At 49.5% G+C, this 22220-nt stretch overlaps 2 protein-coding genes across 7 annotated transcripts in view; both read right to left on the bottom strand.

Annotated features, from left to right (window-relative positions):
* Positions 1-1679, bottom strand: part of LOC141511181 (uncharacterized) — a 47139-nt gene extending 45460 nt beyond the window's left edge. For 4 of the 5 annotated variants that reach the window (XR_012475287.1, XR_012475286.1, XM_074220449.1 and 1 more), the window contains exon 1: positions 1603-1679. The gene's annotated coding sequence lies outside the window, so the exon portion shown is untranslated. The remainder of the gene's footprint in view (positions 1-1602) is intronic. The other variant, XM_074220442.1, reaches the window with a different exon arrangement.
* An 8818-nt stretch (positions 1680-10497) lies between these two features.
* On the bottom strand, positions 10498-18271 carry LOC141511473 (platelet glycoprotein VI-like). Of its 2 annotated transcripts, none has more exons than XM_074220648.1 (9): positions 18055-18271; positions 17737-17772; positions 17277-17552; positions 16773-16877; positions 15409-15537; positions 15291-15333; positions 15159-15196; positions 15019-15074; positions 10498-14851 (listed from the first exon to the last, which is right to left on the bottom strand). In XM_074220648.1, exons 1-9 carry the CDS (start codon positions 18086-18088, stop codon positions 14723-14725), a joined length of 846 nt encoding a protein of 281 aa, XP_074076749.1. In that variant the 5' UTR covers positions 18089-18271; the 3' UTR covers positions 10498-14722. The 2 variants fall into 2 exon arrangements, with proteins under 2 accessions (XP_074076749.1, XP_074076744.1); XM_074220643.1 differs by having other exon boundaries at positions 16773-17066.
* Positions 18272-22220: the final 3949 nt, after the last annotated feature.

Below are 22220 nucleotides of genomic sequence, written 5' to 3' on the forward strand. Positions count from 1 at the left end.
TACAAATGAGGTCTTAATCAGAAAAACTGGCTTTAGTTTGCTACATTTCTCCTAATCTTGCTCCCATTGTTTGTTTGTACCAAACCTTTTAAATTTAATGTAATCAAATTATCTAATGTGCATTTCATAATGTCTTCTCTTTTATGTCATAAATTCTCCTTTCCATAGATCCAACAAATAAACAATTCTTTGTTCTGGTAAGTGGCTTATGGTAGCACCCTTTATATCTAAATCATGTATCTATTTTACAATTTTCTCCCAATAATTCCCTTGATATAGTTTTTTGTTCTTCCAGGTAAATTGTTATTTTTTTCCCTGGCTCTATAAAATAATTTTTGGTAGTCTGACTGGTAAGGCACTGAATAAGTAATATAATTTACGCAAAACTGTACTTTTTATAATACGAACTCTGCCTATGTTGACATATTTTTCCATTTGTTTATATCTGCCTTTATTTGTGTGAAGTGTTTTGTAATTACGGTCATGTGGTTTCTGAGTTTGTTTTTGGCCAGACACTCCCAAGTATTTTTTGTGGTCTACAATTACTTTAAATAGAACTTTCTTTCTAGCTCTTATTGCTGGGCTTTGTAGGTAATATGTAGACATGCTGGTGATTTGGGTGGGCTTATTTCATATCTTGCATCTAGAGTTGTTTTTCTAGGATTCTCTGAAGTATACCGTCATTTGCTCTGCCAACAGTCAGTTTTGTTTCCTCGACACCGTTCATTTGTCTTCTCTGGTTGCTAAAGATATGACATCTAATCTTGAAGAACAGTGGTGAGAGGAGGCATCCTGGCTTCCCCTGATGTCAAGCTGCATGACCCATGATGCTGATGGTTTCCACCAGATACTGCTTCTGGTTTCAGGCACTGCTGTGGAGCCCGGTGCTGGTCACGGCAGGTTCTCACCTTCCCACTTTGCTTCCCCTTCTGTTCAGGTTTCCCTTCAGGTCGTGACTGATGGGGAGGGAAGCCTCACAGGCCCGGCCCTATTATGGGGGGGGGGGGTAACTCAAAATCTTACCAAAACGAATGTGGAAAAACTATCATTAAATGGAATTGGAAACCGCCAGGGCTGAGATTTTCGCTTCGGGGGCTCTCTGGGGAAGGGGCACAGGGGCCCGGGCCCTAGGCCTTCTCTTCCACATGGAGCCCCGAGGCTCGACACGTGACGCCACCCAGGAGGCGGGAAAGCCTTCGCTTCCGGCTTCGCCCTCCCCTCCTCCTGCCACGGCCCTGTGACCCTGTGACCCAGTGACCCCCGGAGCTCCGCCCACACCGCGCCCCCTCAGATGCCCCCAGGAGCCTCCTCCCCGCCCCCCTGTGCGCCGGGTCCTCTCAGAACTGGGGGGCTCCCCCACTGCCCCCCGGGGGCACGCTGCCGCGCACGTGGCACCCACCGGCCCCTCCCCCACGGGGCACGCCCCTCTCCTGGCACTGGCACCCGGACACGCCCACACATTCGCACAGACGCACACGGGCACGGGGCCGACACACACGTGGGGGCCACGCCTGGGCTCCCCCTTACTTCCCCCCGAACCCCCTTCGCGCCCCCCACCGCGCCTGCGCCTTGCCTGCGCCCCTCCCCCCTGCCCCAGCTCACCCAGGGCGGCCCAAGCACAACCGGGAAGCGGCGGATCCCGCCCGGAAGCTGCGCCTGCGCGCCTCAGCTTCCCAGCATGCCCCGGGGCCGGAGCGCGCCGAGCCCTGTGACGTCATCGCGGGACGGGCGTGGCCCCGGAAAGCCCGAGCCTTAAAGGGGCCGAGGCCCGACCTCGAGGTCCCGGAGAAGGACAAAGTCCAAGGCCAACACCCCCGGGGGGCCGGGCGCGCTGGGCCGTGCGTCTGCCAGGGCCGCCGCGCGCACTTCCGCGGTGGGCGGGGTTGGCTCACCGCGCCCCCCCCAGTTCTGGGACCCCTCCCCGGGTGAAGGCCCCCCGGGGAGCTTGAAAGAGTTCCAGGACCCCCCCACACTAATCACGCTGATCGATCGGGCCGAGGGGCCCCTCGTTATCTTTACTGTTAGCGTGTACCCGTTTGTGCCCCCGATGCTGCCCCCCAAGCCCCCAGGCTCCCTCGGGGTCGGGGAGCCCAGAGGACCCGGGGCCCCTCTCTGGAATGGGCCACGTCCCAGGGGCCACTTGCCCATCTGACCAGGGTGGGCCCGAGACACCCTCCCTGGGAGGCCTTGGGCCCCCCTCATGGTGGGGTTCTGGGTTCCTGGGCGAAGGGGCTCCAAGTGGATCAGAAGCCCGGGGGGCAGGGGGCCTCCACGACCCCCTGCTGCTGGCCCAAGCCATACGCTTTGCCAGGGGATGAGATCACCCGCACGAGGGATTGTTGCCGTGCCAAGCTCAGAGGCCTCAGCCCTGGGGAAAAATGGTATTTCCAAAATACGTGGCCATTTCCCCCTTTTGGCCAAAGGGCGGGAGTCTGAAGGAACCAGTAAAGAAGAGGCCAGCTGGCCAGCATGAGCTATTGCCAGCTGTTGTGTTCCTGAAGGGGACCCTTGGGGACGCGGGACCAGAGATCGTGGCCAGCTAGTGTTTGAAAAGAGAGGGAGGCCAAGAATGTCAGTGAGAAAATGCCAAACACCTTCGAATCAGGGCCTTGGTGCTTGGGCTGGCAGCACAGGGATGGCAGCCTCCGTCATGTCCAGAATCTTGGGACTGCTGTCTCGTCTGGGTGTTGGCGGCTTCTGGGTCAGAACTGGAGGAACCTGGAGGTCCCAGGGGGCTCTGCTGTCCAGCAAGAGCAGGGTCTTCCTTCAGAAGATCCAAGAGTCCTCCTCCACATGTTTGGCAGCTGTGGCTGAGGTCAGAAGGACCCTATTGGGGTCCTCGGAGCAAATTTCCCCCCTTTTAATCTGAGTTTCTGGTCAGCATGACTTAGGTCCTTAGTTGAGAGACTCTAAAGGACACAGGTGATGATCCAATTTCTTGGCAAGGTTTTTCTCCCAATTCCTATAATTGTATTATCACATCAAGCCAGGGATAGATCAGAGAGATTCTGAGAAGGGAGATTTACCTTATAGGTTGACCAATAAAACTTAAACATTAACTTCGTCTCAACTGACCGAAGTCAGAGCTAGGGAAACTACTTCTGCTACTCGCATTATCAAAGATGACCACACCAAGCAACCAAGTGATTTCTGGTGTGAGTTGCACAATTTTGTTTATTATAGCGATGTGCAAAGCATCCTTCTCACTTGCCAGAATTTTACCGAAATTGTTCCACCACTCGACCTGACTTGGACTACTGAAGGCGGTCTGGCTGCCAGGGGAGTCTCTTGGTCTTCAATTGACTTCATTTCCTTCTATAGCAGCAATAGCGCTTCATCAACACTGGGCAAGCTCTAGCATGTGACATTTGTTAACAGAAGGAGACAACATCTGAAATCCAAACCAGTCGCTTAATGGACTAGTTGTCAGTACTTTCCTCTCATACCTTCCATACTCTCTTGATTAAGTAGACAGAGAAACCAGGACCTGCTGGTTAAAGGAACAAAATCTGCAGAGTCCCACAGGGCAACTCTAAAAGGAACTTCTTTGGTTACAAAGCTTCCTAGATAATTCTACAATTAAATCTCATTGTCCAATTCTGAAACTTTAGAGAATTTCCATTTATATCTATTTGCCATTTCTATCCTTACCTAAATCCCGTACCTGACATAATGTTTGACAGACTTCCCTTGTAAGTCGATCTGGTCCTTGGGCTTTTTCTTAGGAAGTTCATTTATGGCCTATTCTGTCTTTTAGAATTATCAGATAAATCACTTAAAAAGGGAAAATAACTTCCTTTTCTTTACCACTGTCAATACAATTTGTGTGTAAAATCCAATCAATCCTTAATAAAACCTTAGAAGTTTTATCAAAATATCCTTAGAGCCAGAATTTCCATGATAAATTTGGAAGTCCATCTTATATATCTGTATATAGGGTGTCCAGACTCTCCAAATGAGGGTCTTATTAATCACAGAGGTCATATTTGAACTCAAAACTTCTTGACTCCTGAGTCCAATGTATCACCCAGCTGCCTCAGTGAATAGATATAAAGAACCTGGCAAATCTTAAAATAAATAAATGTTGTTCTTCAAATAGTACTTCCAGGTTTAAAGCACTGTGTCTACGACCATTGAAAGATACAGGGATGACAAAAGGTCCAACAAGACTGGATAAAGACCAATGTCATGGCTACCCAACAAGGGAGGAGAATGGAATCTGTCAAGTCTTAAGCCAAGGACCTTGACTCTGGTTTCCAACAAAACTCCCAAGGCCTTCACAATCTGTCTCTGACTTCCCGTTCTGGACTGAATTCACATTCCTTCCCTTCCCATGCCCCTGAGACTTATCTGCAGATTCCCATCATTGGTCTTGGAAACCTCCACCCGCATGTCCTTACTAATGGGGCCCCTGTCTAAGCTGTGTTAAGCCCTTTACACTCTTATTTGATAATCTTAATAACCCTGTGAGAGGGGCAGCTAGGTGGTGCAGTGGATAGAGCACTGGCTCTGGAGTCAGGAGTACCTCAGTTCAAATCTGGCCTCAGACACAATAATTACCTAGCTGTGTGGCCTTGGGCAAGTCACTTAACCCCAGTACCTTGCAAAAACCTGAAAAAAAAAATAACCTGTGAGATAGGTGCCATTATTCTGCAAATTTTACAGCTGAACAACCTGAGACAGAGGGTGAGACACTTGTCTAAGGTCCCACAGCTAGTCACTGTCATCACCCAAATTCAGGCTTTTCTTCCCTCACACCTAGCTATTATAAGTCTCTTAACAGACTTCCTGATCTTCATTCTCCTGTTTTTCAATCTTTGTTATCCAAGACCCAAGAAAATGATTTGAAAATACTTGGCATAAGTTATCCTCCTCCAAAATGGTCAATGGATCATCAGCGTATATATGATACCTAACTCTTGATCTGGTATTCAGATTTCAATACATTACTCCCTCAGCTTTCCCTACAGATGTAATTAATTCCCAATTCAAAGCCTTGGTTCCAAACAAATCTTCTCTTTCTGCCCTCAGTAGACCTGGGATGGCAACAAGTAACTCACATCATAGCTATTCTACTTGTTCCCTAGGAGATAGTCCCTCTCCCCTCCGTGCCGCCCCTTCCCCCACCACTTCCCCTCACCAGACTGTGAAGAGCTTGGTGGTCTCAGGAGTTGGGGGCTCCTATGGAGATGAGTTTGCTATGAAGTACCTACTTTGGGGTGAAGAACATTGTGGGGTAGTACACAGAAGACCCATCTTGGAAAACTGTTTAGTTCAAGTACTGCTCAGGCAAAAGCCAGTGTAGAAACGGCCAAGTTTCTTTTTTTTTCTTTTTGAATTTTACAATTTTCCCCCTAATCTTGCTTCCCCCCCCATCTGTCATAGAAGGCAGTCTTGTTTCCATGCTGTATGTTGATCTAAATTGAATGTGTTGAGAGAGAAATCACATCATTAAGGAAAAAAAATAAGAGATAGCAAAATTACATAATAAGATAATGGATTTTTTTTTTTAAATTTAAGGTAATAGTTGAACTTTCTTTGGATACAGATGGTATTCTTCATCAAAGATACCCAAGAATTTTCCGTGATTGTTGTACTTATGAAATGAGCAAGTCCATTAAGATTGATCATCATCCCATGTTGCTGTTCTGGTGTACAATGTTCTGGTTCTGCTCATCTCACTCAGCATCAGTTTATGCAAATCCCTTCAGGCTTCTCTGAATTTCCATCCCTCCTGGTTCCTAATAGAACAATAGTATTCCATGACATACATATACCACAGTTTATTCAACCATTCCCCAATTGCTGGACCTTCACTTAATTTGCAATTCTTTGCCACCACAAACAGGGCTGCTATGAATATTTTTGAAAGGTTTCTTCACCATGGTGTCCCAGGACTCATTGATCCACTAAGCTAAGTGACAGTTAAGTGGTTTATTTGGATCAATGGAAAGGATACTGGCCCTCCCATCCTCCCAATTGTGCAAGTCATTGTCTTGGACACCAGGGACAAGGAAAGAAGTGAAATTATTTCTGCTCTTAAGGAGCTCACATCTAACCTGGGGAAAACAACCCATGATGAAACAGAAGGGACATATATATGTGTGTATGAAGGGATTGGGCCACATTTGAACCCACTGTCATTTGTCTCAAACATAATGATGCTATTTTGGTCTTCTTCAATAATGAAGAACAAGAACCATTTTCCTCAAGGTTCCTCATGGAGGTGACTTTTTCTATCTAAGTTATATATTCATCAGGAGCTATAAGAGGTTTACAGTGTGATCCTTATCTATTTTCTGCCATACTCTTTTGAAACCTATTTCCAACGTTTTGTACAGTGTTTCCAACATGGCATTGTAATGGAGTTTTTAGATTAATTGAGCACATCGAATAATTAAATGAACTCTACTCATCTTCTTTTGTATATTATATATTGGATCTCTTCAGTTTCTCAAGATCCGTATTTCTAAGTAATTTGGTACTACAGATGTGGTCCTGCTAGGACTCCTTCCTGGAATATAGGAAGAGGCTGTGGTAAAGAGACATATAAATGTACTTTTGATGAGGGCACATAATTTCAGTTGGAAGGGACCATTGAAATTACTGAGTTCAACTTCCTCATTTTAGAGATGCATAAAATGAGGCACAGAGAGAGATGGCTCCTTGCCCAAACTTACCTGAATCAAGATTTGAACTAAGTTTTCCCTGATTCTAAACCCAGAGCTTATCCATTACAAGTTATGGACCCCAGGGGATGCAGCTAAGGTGACACAGTGGATAGGGTACCAATCTTGGAGTCAGGAGGACCTGAGTTCAAATGTGATCTCAAACACTTCATACTTACTAGCCCAAGTTACTTAATCTCCTTGCCTCACCAAATACAAAGAAACAAAAAGAAACCAGATATAGGCTTCCTCTATTCCCTTATGAATATCAATTAGAATGAAAAAAATGTGACTAAACTGTCCATCTATTTTAGCCAACTGACTTTGCTATGAGACTCATGATGAAAGAAATGATGATCAGAAAAAAATACTAGTTCTTCCATAGTGATTTAATGTTTGCATGGCATTTTACAAATACATATTTCAATTTATTCCTCATCCCACTCCTGAAAACTCAGGCCGGATTAGGTTACATGACTTGCCCAGGAACCTAACAGTTAGGAAGTGTCAGAAACTGAATTGGAATTCAGAGTGTTCAAACAAAGCATATCATTCATTTTGCCAACTAGCTGTTTAAAAGAAATCATTAAAGAAATTAATGAGGGGCAGCTAGGTGGTGCAGTGGATAAAGCATCAACCCTGGAGTCAGGGGGACCTGAATTCAAATCCAATCTCAGACACTTGATAATTACCTAACTGTGAGGCCTTAGGCAAGTCACTTGACCTCTTTGCCTTGCAAAACCCCCCAAAAACCCTATTAAAAAAAGATTATTTGCTGCCATGAAGAAGAGGGAAGAAAGGGAGAGTGGTAGAAAAAATGTGAAACTCATAAGCTTGCAAATGGATGAATGCTGAAAACTACCTTTGCATGTAATTGGAAAAAGTTAAAATAAAATATTAAAAAATGAATATTGAAAACAATTTTACATCTAATTGAAAAAATAAGTTAGTTTTTTAAAAAAGAACTTAATGTAAAACAACTAAAAAACCTTTACCCAAGGACTTCTTGTGCCAACAGACTATAGGAAACAAAGTGAGTTCCAATTAATTGGGTTATGCCTGGAGAAATGATAGTCTATGAAGGCCATGAACTATTGAAGAGTGATGAAAAACTTTAGGATTTGAGGGACAAATTCATTGCATTTATAGGGTTTTATGCACAGGATAGAATATGAAATTGTTTAATGAGGCCTCTTTGACACCATCAGATATGAGGACTTCTGGAAAATTCTATCGAAATTTGATTGTGCAGAGAAGTTCATCAGTATTGTATATCAATCTCATGATGTATGCTTGCCCAGATTCTAGATAGTGGATGATGTTCTCATGATTTCCTGGTCACCAGTGGAGTGAAACAATGATACTTCCTTGCTCGTATGTTTTTTAGCATGATGTTTTCAGTCATGTTATCAAATTCCTTCACTGAAGATGAACACAGTATCAAGGTCATTTACATACTGCCAGTAAATTCTTCAACCTAAAAAGGCCAAAGTGAAGGGAGGATTGGTGCATGGTCTTCTGTCTGCAGATGATGGTGCACTCAATGCAACCTCTGAAGCTGAGATAGAACAAAAGTATGGATCGATGCTCTGTTGTTTATGCTCATTTTCATCAAGAAAACCCAGGGGCGGCTAGGTGGTGCAGTGGATAGAGCACTGGCCCTGGAGTCAGGAGTACCTGGGTTCAAATCTGGCCTCAGACACTTAATAATGACCTAGCTGTGTGGCCTTGGGCAAGCCACTTAACCCCATTGCCTTGCAAAAACCTAAAAACCAAAACCAAACAAACAAAAAAAACAATAAAAAAAGAAAATTCAGGTGCTCCATCAGCCAGCACCCACACCATACAGATGTAGAACCATCGATTACAGCCAATGGAGAAGTTTTGAAGACTATGGATAAATTCACTTACCTTGGCAGTGTCCTTTCCAGTGAGGTCCACATTGACATTGAGGTTGATACACTTATTACTAGAGCTAGTTCAGTATTTGGAAAGCTCTGAAAGTAAGGATGTGAGAGAAGAGGTATTAATTAGACTGAGTACAAAAATGTAGATCTTCAGAGAATTGAACTGGTCTCATTTTTGTGAGGTCACATGGGCTCATCTACCTATGAAACCTAGAGAGTCTACCAGTACCATGCCAGGAAAATGAATTGTTTCCATTTAGGAAGATTCTGTGGATCACCTAGCCAAAGACACCAGACACTGAGGTCTTTTCTTGAGCTCAGTGGCCAAGCATTCAAACTTAATTGCAGGGAGCACCGCTATGATGGGCTAACCAAGATGTTCAGATGCCAAAATTACCATTTTATGAAGAACTCACATAGGGCAAGTGCTCACAATGGGGTCGGAAGTAGTGATGCTGGAATATCCTGAAGGTTTCTCTTAAGAACTTTGGTACTGGGGCAGCTAGGTGGCACAGTGAATGGAGCACCGGCCTTGGAGTCAGGAGTACCTGGATTCAAATCCAACCTCAGACACTTAATAATTACCTAGCTGTGTGGCCTTGGGCAAGCCACTTAACCCCATTGCCTTGAAAAATCTAAAAAAAAGAACTTTAGTACTGAATGTGCAACATGGAAGACTGGCAAAGGACTGCCCAGCATGGCATGCCCTCATGGGCTGCACTCTATACCCCTGGAGAAGGGATATGAACCAAAGATATTAGAACCAACCCTCTACCCCTTCCTTTGCTCTTCCTATTCCTCCCCCCACCATCACTTGCCTGATCCCTTCATGTGGAAATAACCTCTATCACTCAGTTAATAAGGACTTTTTAAAGTATATCCAATTCCAGGCACTGTGCTAGATCACTGAGGATTGAAAGACAGAGAAAAGCTAGTCTCTGCCCTCAGGAGCTCCAAGTCAACCAGAAAGATTCCTAGGGCTCATGTAGACCAAACCTCTTCTTGGATAGAGAGAAAATAAGGGTTTGGACTCCCCTAAGGTATCCAGGTAGGGACTGGTTGTTGGAATCAGAAGCCAGATCCTATCCTTGGGTTCATGGGCAGAGATGCCAGTCCTGGAAGTTCTGGGATTCCATGAATGGCAGCTGTGGAACCTCCTCAATTTAATGAGCTTTGTGCTTTAGGAAGTCCCTTGGGATCAATCAATCCATTGTCAAGTAACTTAGTTAATAATCGACAAGCATTTCTTGCTTTTTGTGAGCACTGGGACCAAGAGGGATCAACCTGAGATATTTCCTTATTGCCAAGGAAGGTGATGTTTGTCCTTCATTTTCAAAGACCATGACATCAGGGAAGTGATAACCATAACATTGTGTGAATTAGGTTTGAGTGTGTGTGTGGGGGGGGCTGTGCTAAGTCACTAGCCTCACTTTCTCCTCCAGAGCCAAGCCAGATATGAATCAGGACCACTGGAGATGACCCAGGATGCCAGGTAATCAGGGTTAAGTGACTTGCTCAAGGTCATCCAACTAGTAAGTGACAAGTGTCTGAGGCTATCCTCCTGTTTCCAAAGCCAGTGCTCTATTCACTGGGACACCCATCTGCAGAGGAAAGAAGAGAGGAGAATGGGGGATTCCTAGTCAACTCAGTCAAAGCTAAATTTCCTCTCCTTCAATTCTAGTGGAACCTTTGATCACTGCAAAAAAGAAGCAACATTCACTTTAGAAAGGGTTTAATAGAAAAATCCTATAATGGATGATCTAAATTACACACACACACATCACATTGAAGCAACAATAAACTGTAAGCTTCTCTGGATAAAATTCAAGAAAAAACAAACAATCCTTTTCTCTCATCTTTTCCTTGCTTTCTTTCTCTTATTTTAATTCAATGAATAAAACAAGCATCTATAACATGGCATGATAAAAATATTTATTGAGTTTGGATTCCATATTGTATGTCATATCAGGATGAACTTATGCTCTGAGAGAAGACAAGAGGAAGAAAACATATTGAGTAAAATTGAAAAGAGCAGATAAACTTTTGTATTATGATAAAGAGAATTTAATTGGATATAGGTTTTGGTTTTGCTTCACTTAGAAAAACTGAATCTTCCCCCCCCCCCCCACTGCAAACACTTTTGACTAGAGTGGGGTGGTGATTGCAAATTTGTGGTAATGACCTCCATGGGTTTGACCTTAAGAAAGAATAACCCTAAATTGTGTTAAATTGTGTCCCTAATAGGGGACAAATGTTAGCCTCCAGAGTTTGGTCTCAAGAAGGAACAAAGAGAATTAAATTAACATACACATTTATTAAATTTCTCTAAACTGAGGGATTATGTATTCATGGAACCTAGATAGAAAACTGAGCCCAAAATAGAATTCTGGGAAATGATAATTATACAATTGCACAATCAGAGGGGAGGATGAAATAAAGATGCTTCTGCACATGCCCATCAAAGGAGTGACCCTAACTCAGGATGTACTAGAGGCCGAAGGAGGGGTGCCCCCTCCCTACCCAGGACCTTTATGCCTTTTCAGTTACACTAAAGACCTCCATAAAGCACAACAATCTTCCTCCTCCAGGATATTGGTGCCATCCAATGCCCTTGGTACAATGGGGAGATTTGCATTTGTTATTAAAGAAAGAAAAGACTTCCAAGGGATAATTAGAAATTATTTTGTTATGGTGCATTGGGGACTTATTTATGATATGTAAAGACATTTTATACCAACTTACTTTTAATAAATTCCAGTTTTAAGGATTTATTTTTGCTTTAAAGTTGAATAAGAGATATCTCTCAGTTTAGAGGTTTCCAACCAATTTACTTCATGAAAGCTTAGCATTTATCTTTTTTTTTTTTTAACACAGGTACATTTTAAAATTCCCTTTAAAAAAAAGAAACATTTTTAAGAAGGAATGTTTAAGTAAAAAAATAATTGTTTTCAACTTAGATCAATGTATAGCATGGAAACAATGTAAAGACTGACAGAATGCCTGCCTTCTGTTGGGGGGGTGGGGGGAGGAAATGAGAATGGGGGAAAATTGTAAAATGCAAAATAAATAAAATCTTTCTTAGAAAAAAGAAAATAATCAAATATTAAGCAAGAAGACCAGGACACAAACAGTAAAGAGGCTTCTGCTCTCTTGCTTCTTCTTCTTCTTCTTCTTCTTCTTCTTCTTTTTTTTTTTTTTGCAAGGAAATGGGGTTAAGTGGCTTGCCCAAGGCCACACAGCTAGAGTTCTGAGGCTGGATTTGAACTCAGGTGCTCCTGACTCCAGGGCCAGTGCACTATCCACTGCACAGCCTAGCCAGCCCTGCTCTCTTGCTTCTATAGGGATTTCTACCCAAATCCAACTGGAGAAAATCTGTAAAATAAATTAATGGGTGATGCCTTTAAATATATAAAAAAGTTGTGAATATACCTTTTGGGTGATCGGGAGAAGACATGAAAAATTGTATTTATAAGCTAATTTATTGCAATAATTTGATGGCATTGATAACAACTGCATCCAGTCCTGCTGTGATAACTGAAGCATTATTGTCTGAGGAGAACACTTCTTTGGGGCCCTGAATATACTTTCAAAGTTTCAGTTTTAGATTCGTTAGACCAAAATTAAAACTCAGATCAATTTTATTTGTTTTGATTATTTAAGGCAATGGGGTTAAGGGACTCGACCACCGTCACAAAGCTAGACACTTATTAGTGTCTCAGGTGGATTTGAACTCAGGTCCTCCTGAAACCAGGGCTGGTACTCTATCTACTGTGCCACCTAGTTACCCCTTGCCAAGGGTTTTTAATTTTCCCTTCATCTTGCTCTCCAAGGACCTATGTTTTTCTTATTTCTTTTGCTTTGCTGCTGAGAAAATCCCTGTGTTTAAGATCAGAATGCTCATTGGGAGTGGCTGAGGTTGTGTCCATGGACATGGTCATCCTCAGACCTTGGCCTCATCTGTCTCCTGGGCCAGCTCTCAGTCAGGAGGATGCCCAGGATGATGAGGACCAGCATGGGCAGAAGGAGCTGGGCCATGTTGGCCATAGGGATGGGGGTTTGCCACTGACCTGGACCACCCACCCCTCACCTGTGAGTAAATGCTCAGACCCTGAGCTCCCCGTCACTGAACCCAGGCTGGGAGACTGGCTGTGTGGTGGTGGTGATGGGGCAGAGACCTGAGAGTTGGGGGGGCCCTGGACTCCTGCTCCCCCAGCCTGTTACCTTCCTCCCCGACTCACTGCTCCTCCCTCTGCGGCCTAGCTCTGACCAAGGCACTGGAGTGAACCTGTCCTGCGTCCCCTACAAGTCACCAGGGAGGTCTTCACTGTCCAGAGGCTCCACCCCACCTGCGGCACCCAGCACCCACTCTGCTCTTGGATACATCCTCCTCCTCGGTCCTGCCAGCCCCAGTGTAAATGGAGAGTCACAGGCAGAAGGAAGGAATGAGCGGGGGAGGCTGGGAGGGACCTTCTGATCCTCAGGCCCCTTGTCCCGGCTGCCACCCACCCCTGAGGTTCTGCTGTTTCCAGAAGAGGCTTAGGTCAAAGTGGGTAGAGGAAGATGAAGAAGAAAAGAAGGGCGGGAGAGGCCAGGCCCCTTCCTCTCTGGAGGAGGCAGCACCCCTTCCCCAGAGCCCCTGCAGCCCACCCAGCCCTTGGTCCAGTGAATGGGAGAGAGGAGGTGCCCCCCCAAATGTTTACTGATGGACAAATGCATCTCCCTGGGCATCCACAGGCTCCCCAGCACATGCCCCCCCTGCCCTTTTTCCCCTCCCATCTCCCCAGGATTCTTCAAGAGGACGAATGCCAAGAAAGGCCAGGGCCGAGTGGGCAGCTGAGGAGGAAGACTAAATGTAACCCCCCCATCAGAATAAACCTCTTTGCCTTGTGAAGGTGTCCTGAGGCTGCTGAGCTGGCCCTCCTCCACAGAGAGGAGATGATGGGACCCTGGGGGGGGGGGCCTCTGGTGGTGATGTGGCCCCTCTGCCAGCTCCTGTAGGCCTTCCTGGGGGAGAACGTGGAGAATGTGCCCCCAACCCCAGCAGCAGCAGCTCCTCTGGGAGGGGCCCCCAGGCTGAGGCTGGACCCCTGCAGCCCCCTCTACAGCTTGTGTCCCCCTTTGGTGGTCCACCAGGGCTAGGGCCACACAAAGAGGATAAAGGTGGGTGCTGCTCTAATGAGTGTCCAGACGAACGGAGGAGAAATGGGGAATGGAGGTTGGCAGTGGAATGGGGGGCAGATGGGCAGGGCAAGAAGCCTGAGGGTCCTGATTAGGGGACAACAGGTGGGTTCAACGGCTGAGGAGGAGGTGCCAGAAGACAGGGGGAGGGGATGGCCTCTGCCTGAGGGTCTGGAATCCCCACCCCCATTTTGGGGATTTTTGTGTGGGAAGGGGCTGCCACCCCATCTGGGCTTTAGGAACTGACTCTGGTGGTCATTGGAGGAGGCTTGGGGGGTGGGGGTGGGGACGTGAGGCAGAGGGGCAGCTACCTGGCCCCTGAGATAGTGACCCTCGCAGCCCCCAGCCCTTCCCCATCATTGCCGCGAAGCCATCTCTAGGGGGCAGCCACCCCTGAGGACCACCACCATTAAATTGCATTCATGGCGTGGGCTCACCATGCACCAGGCCCTGTGCTGGGGCTTTGACATGACCACAGGTATCCCTCAGACAGCGAAGAGGAAGGTGATGATATATTGGACAGACAGGGACACTGAGTCACCAGCGGGTGTTTTAGGCCAGACTGGACACTGAACAAGAGAGTCCTGCGGCCAAGTCCTCAGCAGGGTCTAAGTGGTCCAGTATCAGGACCTGAGGTCATTTCATCAGGACAGATGACGGCACCTTCAGTTGAAACCCTCCCTGTGTGTTATCTCCCTTCCCCCTCAGAATGGGGAAGTAATGTGTCATAAATGGGCTTTTGCTAGAGGATTTCCATGTGTGGAAGAGGCTAAGTGCATGTTGCGGGGGCAAAGGCAAAGGGCAGAGGCTTGGGGCCCCAGGGGGCTTCTCCAGCAGTGGCCCTGGTGACTCTGGGGGGCAGGTTTAAACACAGAGCTTCCTCGTCACATCTGGCAGATTCAGTTTTCTCCCCCACAGACCTAGGAGGGCCCCGCTGCCTCCTGGGGGTCCCCTGGGCAGAGGTAGAGGTCACTTAAGGGCAGCATAGAGGCTGGGTTCTACTGGTCCAGAAGGGGGAGGCTCCTCAGCCCGAACCCTGAGGGTGCTGAGGTTCAGCAGGGCGTAGGTCAGTTCCTGAGGGTCTTCCGGTGGAGGAGCCTGGCAGGGGGAGATGAAGGCATGGAGAGGGACATGGGGCAGGGGGCTGAGGGGCCCAAGGACCCTGACCCCTCCCAGCTGTGTGACCTTGGGGAGCCTCCCCTTTCTGTTCCCTCCAGGAAAGAGCTGGGAAAGGGAGGAGGGGTCTGGGGGGGGGGGGGACTCACAGCCGTGTCCTCTGGTCTGGCCTCTTCTGTCTGTCTGTCCTCATCTACATTCACATCTGGGGCCAGAGGAGAAGGCATGAGGGGCCAGGCCCCCAACTCTGCCCAGCCCCGGCCTCCCTGCCTCTGCCCCTCACTCTCACCCGGGGTCTCCTCCAGGGGGGTCCCAGCTGGGTCAGAGCTGGGGAGCAAGAGACACAGAATGTGAGGGGGGAGGTTTGGGAAGGTGGGCTTGGGGAGGGGCTGGGAGGAATTGGGATTGTCTGGGGCCCTACCTCTTGGGGGTCTTCTTAGCCTTTGCCTTTCTGGCTCCCTTTCCTGTAAAGCAGAGTCAGCCTTTAGTGGGGTTCAGCTCACCCCCAACCCCTCCTGGCCCCGGCCCCCAAAACTCACTGAGTCTGGCTTGATGTCTCCAGTGTTGGCGGTAGAGGAGGAGGAGGAGGAGGAGGAGGAAGAGCAGGATGAGGACAGTTGAGGCACCCAGCAAGATGCCCACGTGGAGGCTGGAGAGTCCTGGGTTGGCTGGGGTGACACAAGGGTGCGGGGCAGAATGACTTCTCCTGGGGCCCTGGCTCAGGCTCATTCTCTAGTCAGACCTGAACCCCTTTGGTGAGACCTAGGTAAGTGCCCGGCCATCACCTGGGTGGTCCTGGGGGGCAGAGGACATGAGGGGCTCCTGCTCTCTGGGGGCTTCTATACCAATGAATGGAGGCAACATTCACAGGAAATGAGGTTGCCAAGCTGGGGGTGGGGAGAAGGGGACCCTGGGGTGAGGTCGAGCCAGGAAAGAGGCCAAGGAGGGGAAGGGAGGCCCCAGCCTGGACTGTTCCCTATAACGGAGAAGGGTCCGGGGAGTCTGTGGGCTGACTGGGGGCAGTGAGACTCAGGAAGAGCTGAGTTCCAGTCCAGTCTAGATCTTTCCTGTCCATGTGACCCTGGACCAGTCACCTCCCCTCTGCCTCGGTTTCCTCTTGGGTAAAAGGGGAGAAGAGCAGAAGCTCTGGCTCAGGTGAAGGAGCAGAGGGGGATTTCAGGACAGACATCGGGTGGGGGGGGCTCCGGAGACCTCCAGATTCTGAGGGGAAGGGGAGGGCACAGCTAGTGCCAAGGGGCAGGAGGGCAGAAGGGGCAGCCTGGCCCTGACCCACCCTGCCTCTGCCCTGGTCCATCCCGCCGGGGCCTCCCTCAGTCACCAGAGATCAAGTCTTTCCAGAAACAGTGGGGGGGCAGGGTCTAGGGGGAGCCCCAGATGGGGAGGGGGACGGGGGCAAGTCCCTGCCCTCTGGGGCCTCACTTTCCCCTCTGTGACATGGGCTGCTGGACGGCGGGGGGAAGGGTGGGAGGAGGGACAGTCCTGCCCCTGCCTCTGTGTGGGGGGCTCTTGTGTCCCCCGGGGGGGCAGGAAACAGAGCTGGGGGCTTCCAGGATGGGAGAGATCCCGCCCAATCTTGGCTATCCTCTGCCCCCTCTTGGAGCCCTCACCTTCCTAGCACCTCTCCTGGCACCTTGCATTGGGGGGATGTCCTGGGGGGGCTATGACCACAGTGGAGAACAGACCTGGGTTGGGGGGGCCCTCTCTGAGGATGACCCACTGCCCAGACTGCTCACCCCCTCCCTATGAGCCCCCTGCCCACCCCCCGGCCCTCCTGGCCCCTGGGACCCTCTGGGGTAGGACCCTGAGCAGGCCGGGTGGGGCCCCAGGGTCAGGAAGGGAGATTGGGGGATGTGAGGGGTGGGGAGGGCGGGGGCTCTCTCACCTGTGACCCTGAGCACCAGGGGGTCGCTGGGTCCTGACCACACATAAGGGCTGTTACTGTCAAAGCTGTGGCATCGATAAGTCCCTGCCTGGGCCGGGGTCACAGCTGGGAGGGAGAAGTTGGTTGGAGCCCCCCGGCCAGTGCCCTGGGCATGCCTGTAGGTGACCTCTTGTCCCTCCTTGACCAGAGCAGACCTGTCATACCACCACAGTGACCGACACTGCAGGGTCACGTCCTGTCCTGGGGTCACCTGGGAGCTAGGCACGGCTGAGAGGAAGGGGGCATAACGGACACCTGGGTGATGGGAAGAGCCTGGCATGAGAACTGGCACAGCCCCCGTGCCCAGGATGGAGCTGGCAGAGGAGGAGCAGGAGCCGCTTTATGCTCCTCTCCTCCTGGGTTGAAGGGAGCCCGGGGCTGGCAGGGTTTGGGGTTCCAGGGCCCAGAGCCAGCCCGGGCTGGGGGTAGAGGGTGAGGCGGGGGCTGGGGGGGGTCTCCTCTCACCTGTCACTCTCAACTCCAGGGGGTCACTGATCTCCGACCACCACGATTGCTTCATGTAGCGACATCGGTATCTCCCAGCAGTCTCTGCTGCCATGTAAGGAATGAGGTGCCGGGCCCCCCACCCCTCTGCAGACATCTCCACGTCCAGGTAGCCTCCTTCCTTCCACAGACGGTACAGTTCGGCCCCCGGGGGCCCCTCACACCAGAGGGTCACCGGGTTCCCCTGGGGGATCACCGAGCCCGGTTCAGCCCTGAGGGAGGGTCTGGGCCATGAGTCTGGAAGAGAAGCAGAGCCCAGAGGGTCCCTCTCTCCCCTCTGTCCTCAGGGCTCACCCCCAGATCCCCTCCCAGAATCCTCCCCTGGACCCCTCCCCATCTCCCTTCCCCCCAGGCTGCCCTGGGGACAGTTCCCAGTGCTGAGCAGGCAGGAGGGCAGGGGGCATTTGGGGACAGGACTCACCCACTTGTGCCCAGACGCCCCAGCACAGACACAGCCCTGGAGAAGAGAATCTGGGTTAGACTCGGCTTCCTGCCCCAGATCCACATCCTTGTCTGCAAACCTGAGGGACAAGGGAATGAGACCCCAGAGCCCCAGGCTGGGACTGCTTCAGGGGGCAGCCAGACCCCAGGAGCCCTGGGCCACTGCCCTGCTTGTGCCCCTTCTCCTGGTGCCTCCCTTTCCCGCTCTGTCCAGTGGGGAGGAGGCGTCCCTGCAGTGACTCTCAGGCTCCTGCCAGCCTGGGTCTCCCTCCTAATGCCCCTTCTTCCCAGGACTTACCAAGGCAGAGCTGGGCAGAGAGTGTGGGGACCATTGTGCCCTCCAGGGCTGGTGAGGACAGATTGGGCACAGGAACCTCTTAGTAGAGAGTCACCGCACCAGGGTGGGGTCCAGGCTGGTCCTGCTCCAAGTTCCCCATTCCCCTGTCCCCAAAGGAGAGAGGGGGCGACTCCTTCCTCTTTGTGGTTCCCCCTGCATCCATGGGGGATGGGCTGGGTTTCATGGTGGGGGAGGCTGGAGAGCCCAGCTGGGGCTTTGGCCCATTCCATGCCTTTCTCTGGACCTTGACTTCCCTCTCTGTAAAATGGACAGGAGGTCACAGCCCCTTCCCTCTGATTAGATGCTGATAAACCCACTAAACCAATGCACCAACCATCATTGATGGGTCCCTACAGGGGCCAGTCACTGCACCAAGCTCTGGGGCTGTAAAGACAGACAAGGAAGACCGGCCCTGTCCAGTGACTGTCCAGTGGGGGGGACACCCGACCATGGGGGGGGCAAGATCTACACCGAATAGCCTAGAGATGGTCTCAGGGAAGCCTTCCTGACAGTAATGTAATGAGGACAGAGTCAGGAGGCGAGATTCCATCTAGGGTTCAAATGGCTGAAAATTCCATTTTATTTCTGTTTTTCGTTCCAAATTCCTCTCTGCTCCCTTCTCCATCCATTGACAAGGCCATAAAGGAGAGCCCTTTGCCAAACAAAGTCATGCCGAGCCCTTCTGGGCTCCCCTGTCACCCCTTCCCCACAATGAGAAGAAATTAAGAGAAAAGGCCTAGAACAAATTCTCCTTCACTCTGCCTCAGTGTCCTCCCCTCCTCTCTTTGGAGCATGAAGTATTGTCCCTCAGGAGCCTTTTGAGTTTTGGGGGGATCTTTATGGATCAGAGCAGTTGAGGCTTCCCCGGCTGATGATCAGGACAATATTGTTCTGTGAATTTTTCTCTCGGTTCTGGTCACTTGCAACGTCCTCTGAGTCTGCTCAGACTTTTCTGAAACCCTCCCAGAGGCTGAATTGCAGCTGGGACTTGCAGGAAGCCTGAGAACCATCAGCACAGAGAGCATGATTGGGTGGAGGGAGCTGAGGAGGTCACCATCAGAGTGGCCCGGAGGGAGAAGAGAAAGGGGCCCGGGACTAGATGGACGTGAACACGGGGGAGAGGAGCCAGAGGGATGGTCAGATAGGGAGGAGGAGCCCCGGGGAGGGTGGTGTCCAGAAACCCTAAAGTCACATGCCAAGATGTCCAGGATCCAGAAGGGGGAAGAAGGAAATGGCATTGGAGATCACTGGTGCCACCTCTGGGTTGGTGCAATGAGGGGGCTGGAAGGGTTCAAGGTGAGGGAGGAGAGCAACAAGAATTTAGGAGGGAAAAAGGAAAATAAAAATGGCTCCAATCCTTTCTCTCTAGTGTTTTCTGGATTCTTCTTACTTCATTTTGCTTCTCTTCATTTAAGTCTCCTGGATCTTTCAAGACTTTTTGAAAATGGGAGTCACTGAGGAGACCTATAGGAGATTAACTCAGTTTTGGGGGGCAAACATCCCCCCTTGAATGGGGATGATGATTAGCTTGGCCAGGAGGTGGAGGACCACATTGCCTCCAGATTTGGGTGTTCGTCACTGACAGATTGGCCTCAATCCCAGGCCCCCCACCTCAGAACTCTGAGCACCTGCTCAGACCCTCAGCTCCCCTTCCCTTAGACTAGCTGGGAGGTTGGCTGTGGGGGTAGGAGGAGCCTTGACTTCCCTCTGGAAAGGAAGTGAGAGACTGGGGGGGCAATGAATATAAATTCATTCTTTTTTAATTTTTAATATTTAAAATATATTTATGTTCCAAGTGCAATCAAATGCAGTTTTAACATTGTATATTTTGGCAAAATGTCGACTTTTACATTTTTCTCCCTCCCTCCCCTCCCTCCTCTGCCCCCCACAGAAATCAATCTAATATAATATTTCTCCTTTTTTGCAGTGTATTAATATTTTTCTTGCATTCTTCTTCCATAATTTGTTTATAAATTTATTTCATTGGGAAATTGAGTTAGAAGAAAAGTTTCTCTCAAAAAGAAAGAGAGAGGAGAGCAATGGAGGCAGCTCCTGCAGCCCCCTCCCCCTGGGGCTGTGGCAGGAAACAGTAGGGGAGCACAGGTATGTGTGCAGGAACTGAAGTAGGATGGGGGAGATTGGTGGTGGGAGAGAGAATGGGAGTCACTGAGGGGACACGCGGACAGTCTGTGCGGTTCCTGAGACAGGAAGAGAACCCTGAAGCTGCGAATTCCAGAGCTGGACATCCTGAGGCTGGGGGCTTCCTCCCTCCTGTTCTCCTTGCCAGGCTTCTCAGTTTCTCTATCAGTTGCCCATAGATGCTGTGAGCACCTGGGAGAGAGTGTGATTCTGGCTTCTGTGTGACTTGTTAAGTATTTTTTATTATACATTTTTATTTATTTTTGTATTTTTTTGCAATGCAGTGGGGTTAAGGGACTTGGCCAAGGTCACATAGCCAGGCAATTATTAGGTACCTGAGGCTGTATTTGACCTCAGGTCCTCTTGAATCCAGGGCTGGTGCTCTGGGTACTGCACCACCTAGTTAGCCTTTGCCACGGATTTTTAATTTTCTTTTCTCTTTCTCTACAAGGACCTATGTTTTTCTCATTTGTTTTTCCTGTTTGCTTCTCAAATCCCTGTGTTTAAGATCTGAATGCTCAGGGCTGGTGGCTGAGGTTGTGTCCATGGCTGTGGTCATCCTCGGACCTTGGCCTCATCTGTCTCCTGGGCCAGCTCTCAGTCAGGAGGGTGCCCAGGATGATGGGGACCAGCCCAGGCAGGAGGAGGAAGGCCACGATGGTCACAGGGACGGGGCTTGTCACTGACCTGGCCTCCCACCCCTCACCTGTGAGGAAATGCTCAGATTTTGAGTTCCTCCTCACGGAGCCCAGGCTGGCAGACTGGCTGTGTGGTGGGGGGGGGGCGAAGAGATCCGAGTGTTGGGGGGGTCACTGTACTCCTGCTCCCCCAGCCTCACCCCTGCTTACCTAAATGCTTCGACCTCCTCCCCTGCTCACTGCAGCTCCCCATCCCTAAAAGTTTCCAGGGAGGATTTCACCGTCAGGAGGGTCCACCCCGCCTGTGACACTGAGCACCCACTGTGCTATTGGATGCATCCTCCTCCTCGGTCCTGCCACCCCCTCTGTAAATGCAGGGTCACAGGGAGAAGGAAGGAAGGAGCGGGGGAGGCTGGGAGGGGCCTTCTGATCCTCAGACCCCTTGTCCTGGTTGTCATCCACCCCCTGAGGTTCTGCTGATACCAGGGGGAGGCAGAGAGGCAGAGGAGAGAGGAAGGGCAAGGGGGTCACACTGGTGCTTCCAACTTAGAGGAACTGGGGTGGGGGCACCTGAATGGCCCCTCCCTCATTTGGGGGGAAGCCAGGGATGGGAGAAGCAGATCCCCCCCCCATGGTCCCAGATTTAACTGTTGTTTTGTTTACATTACTCTTTGGTTTATTTATTTTATATTATTTCAGTAATCTTGTCATAAGGGTAAACATAAATGCACCCCCAGAAGATAAGAAACCTCAAAAATAGTGATAGAGAAAAAATGAACCCTATTAAATGGTTATGTTATTTACTGTCTGAGTCATTTCCGATGAGAATGGAGGCTCACTCATTCCCCCTCACCTTCCCCCATTCCACTCCATTGAGAAAGCTTGCTCTTGACTCTTACGTGAAATTTCTTAGCTTCTTCTCCATCTTCTTTCTCTTCCTCCCAGTCCTTTCCTTTATCACCCATTGACTCCATCGCTTTACCACATCATACCATTATATCCCGCTCCTTCCTGTGTCCTGTCCATATATGCTCCTTCTAACTGCTCTTATCAACGAGAAAGTTCACGTGAGTTATCAATATCTTCTTCCCTTGCAGGAATACAAGCAGGTCAACATCATTAAGCTGCTCATACTTAGCCCTTCTCTTCCACCCCCTCTATGGTTCACCCGAGTCCTGTACTTGGAGATCAAACCTTCTCTTCAGCTTCCGTTGTTTCAGTAGGAAAGACTGAAAGCCCCCTGTTTCCTTGAAAGTCCATCTTTTCCCTTGAAAGAGGATGTTTAGCTTCTCTTGGTAGTTGATTCTCAGCATAAACCAAGTTCTTTTGCCTTCCAGAATGTCATATTCC

Source organism: Macrotis lagotis, chromosome 1 (genome assembly GCF_037893015.1).
Source record: "Macrotis lagotis isolate mMagLag1 chromosome 1, bilby.v1.9.chrom.fasta, whole genome shotgun sequence".
NCBI lineage: Eukaryota > Metazoa > Chordata > Mammalia > Peramelemorphia > Peramelidae > Macrotis > Macrotis lagotis.

Bases quoted from the DNA above. Each gene is read 5' to 3' on its own strand.
- LOC141511473 (XM_074220643.1), bottom strand. From the start codon at position 18,088: ATGGTCCCCACACTCTCTGCCCAGCTCTGCCTTG. The intron at 17,553-17,736 runs GTGAGTCCTGTC...CTTCTCTTCCAG, and splicing joins GGGCGTCTGGGCACAAGTGG to ACTCATGGCCCAGACCCTCC. The intron at 14,852-15,018 runs GTGAGTCCCCCC...TCCCCCTGCCAG, and splicing joins CCAGACCAGAGGACACGGCT to GCTCCTCCACCGGAAGACCC.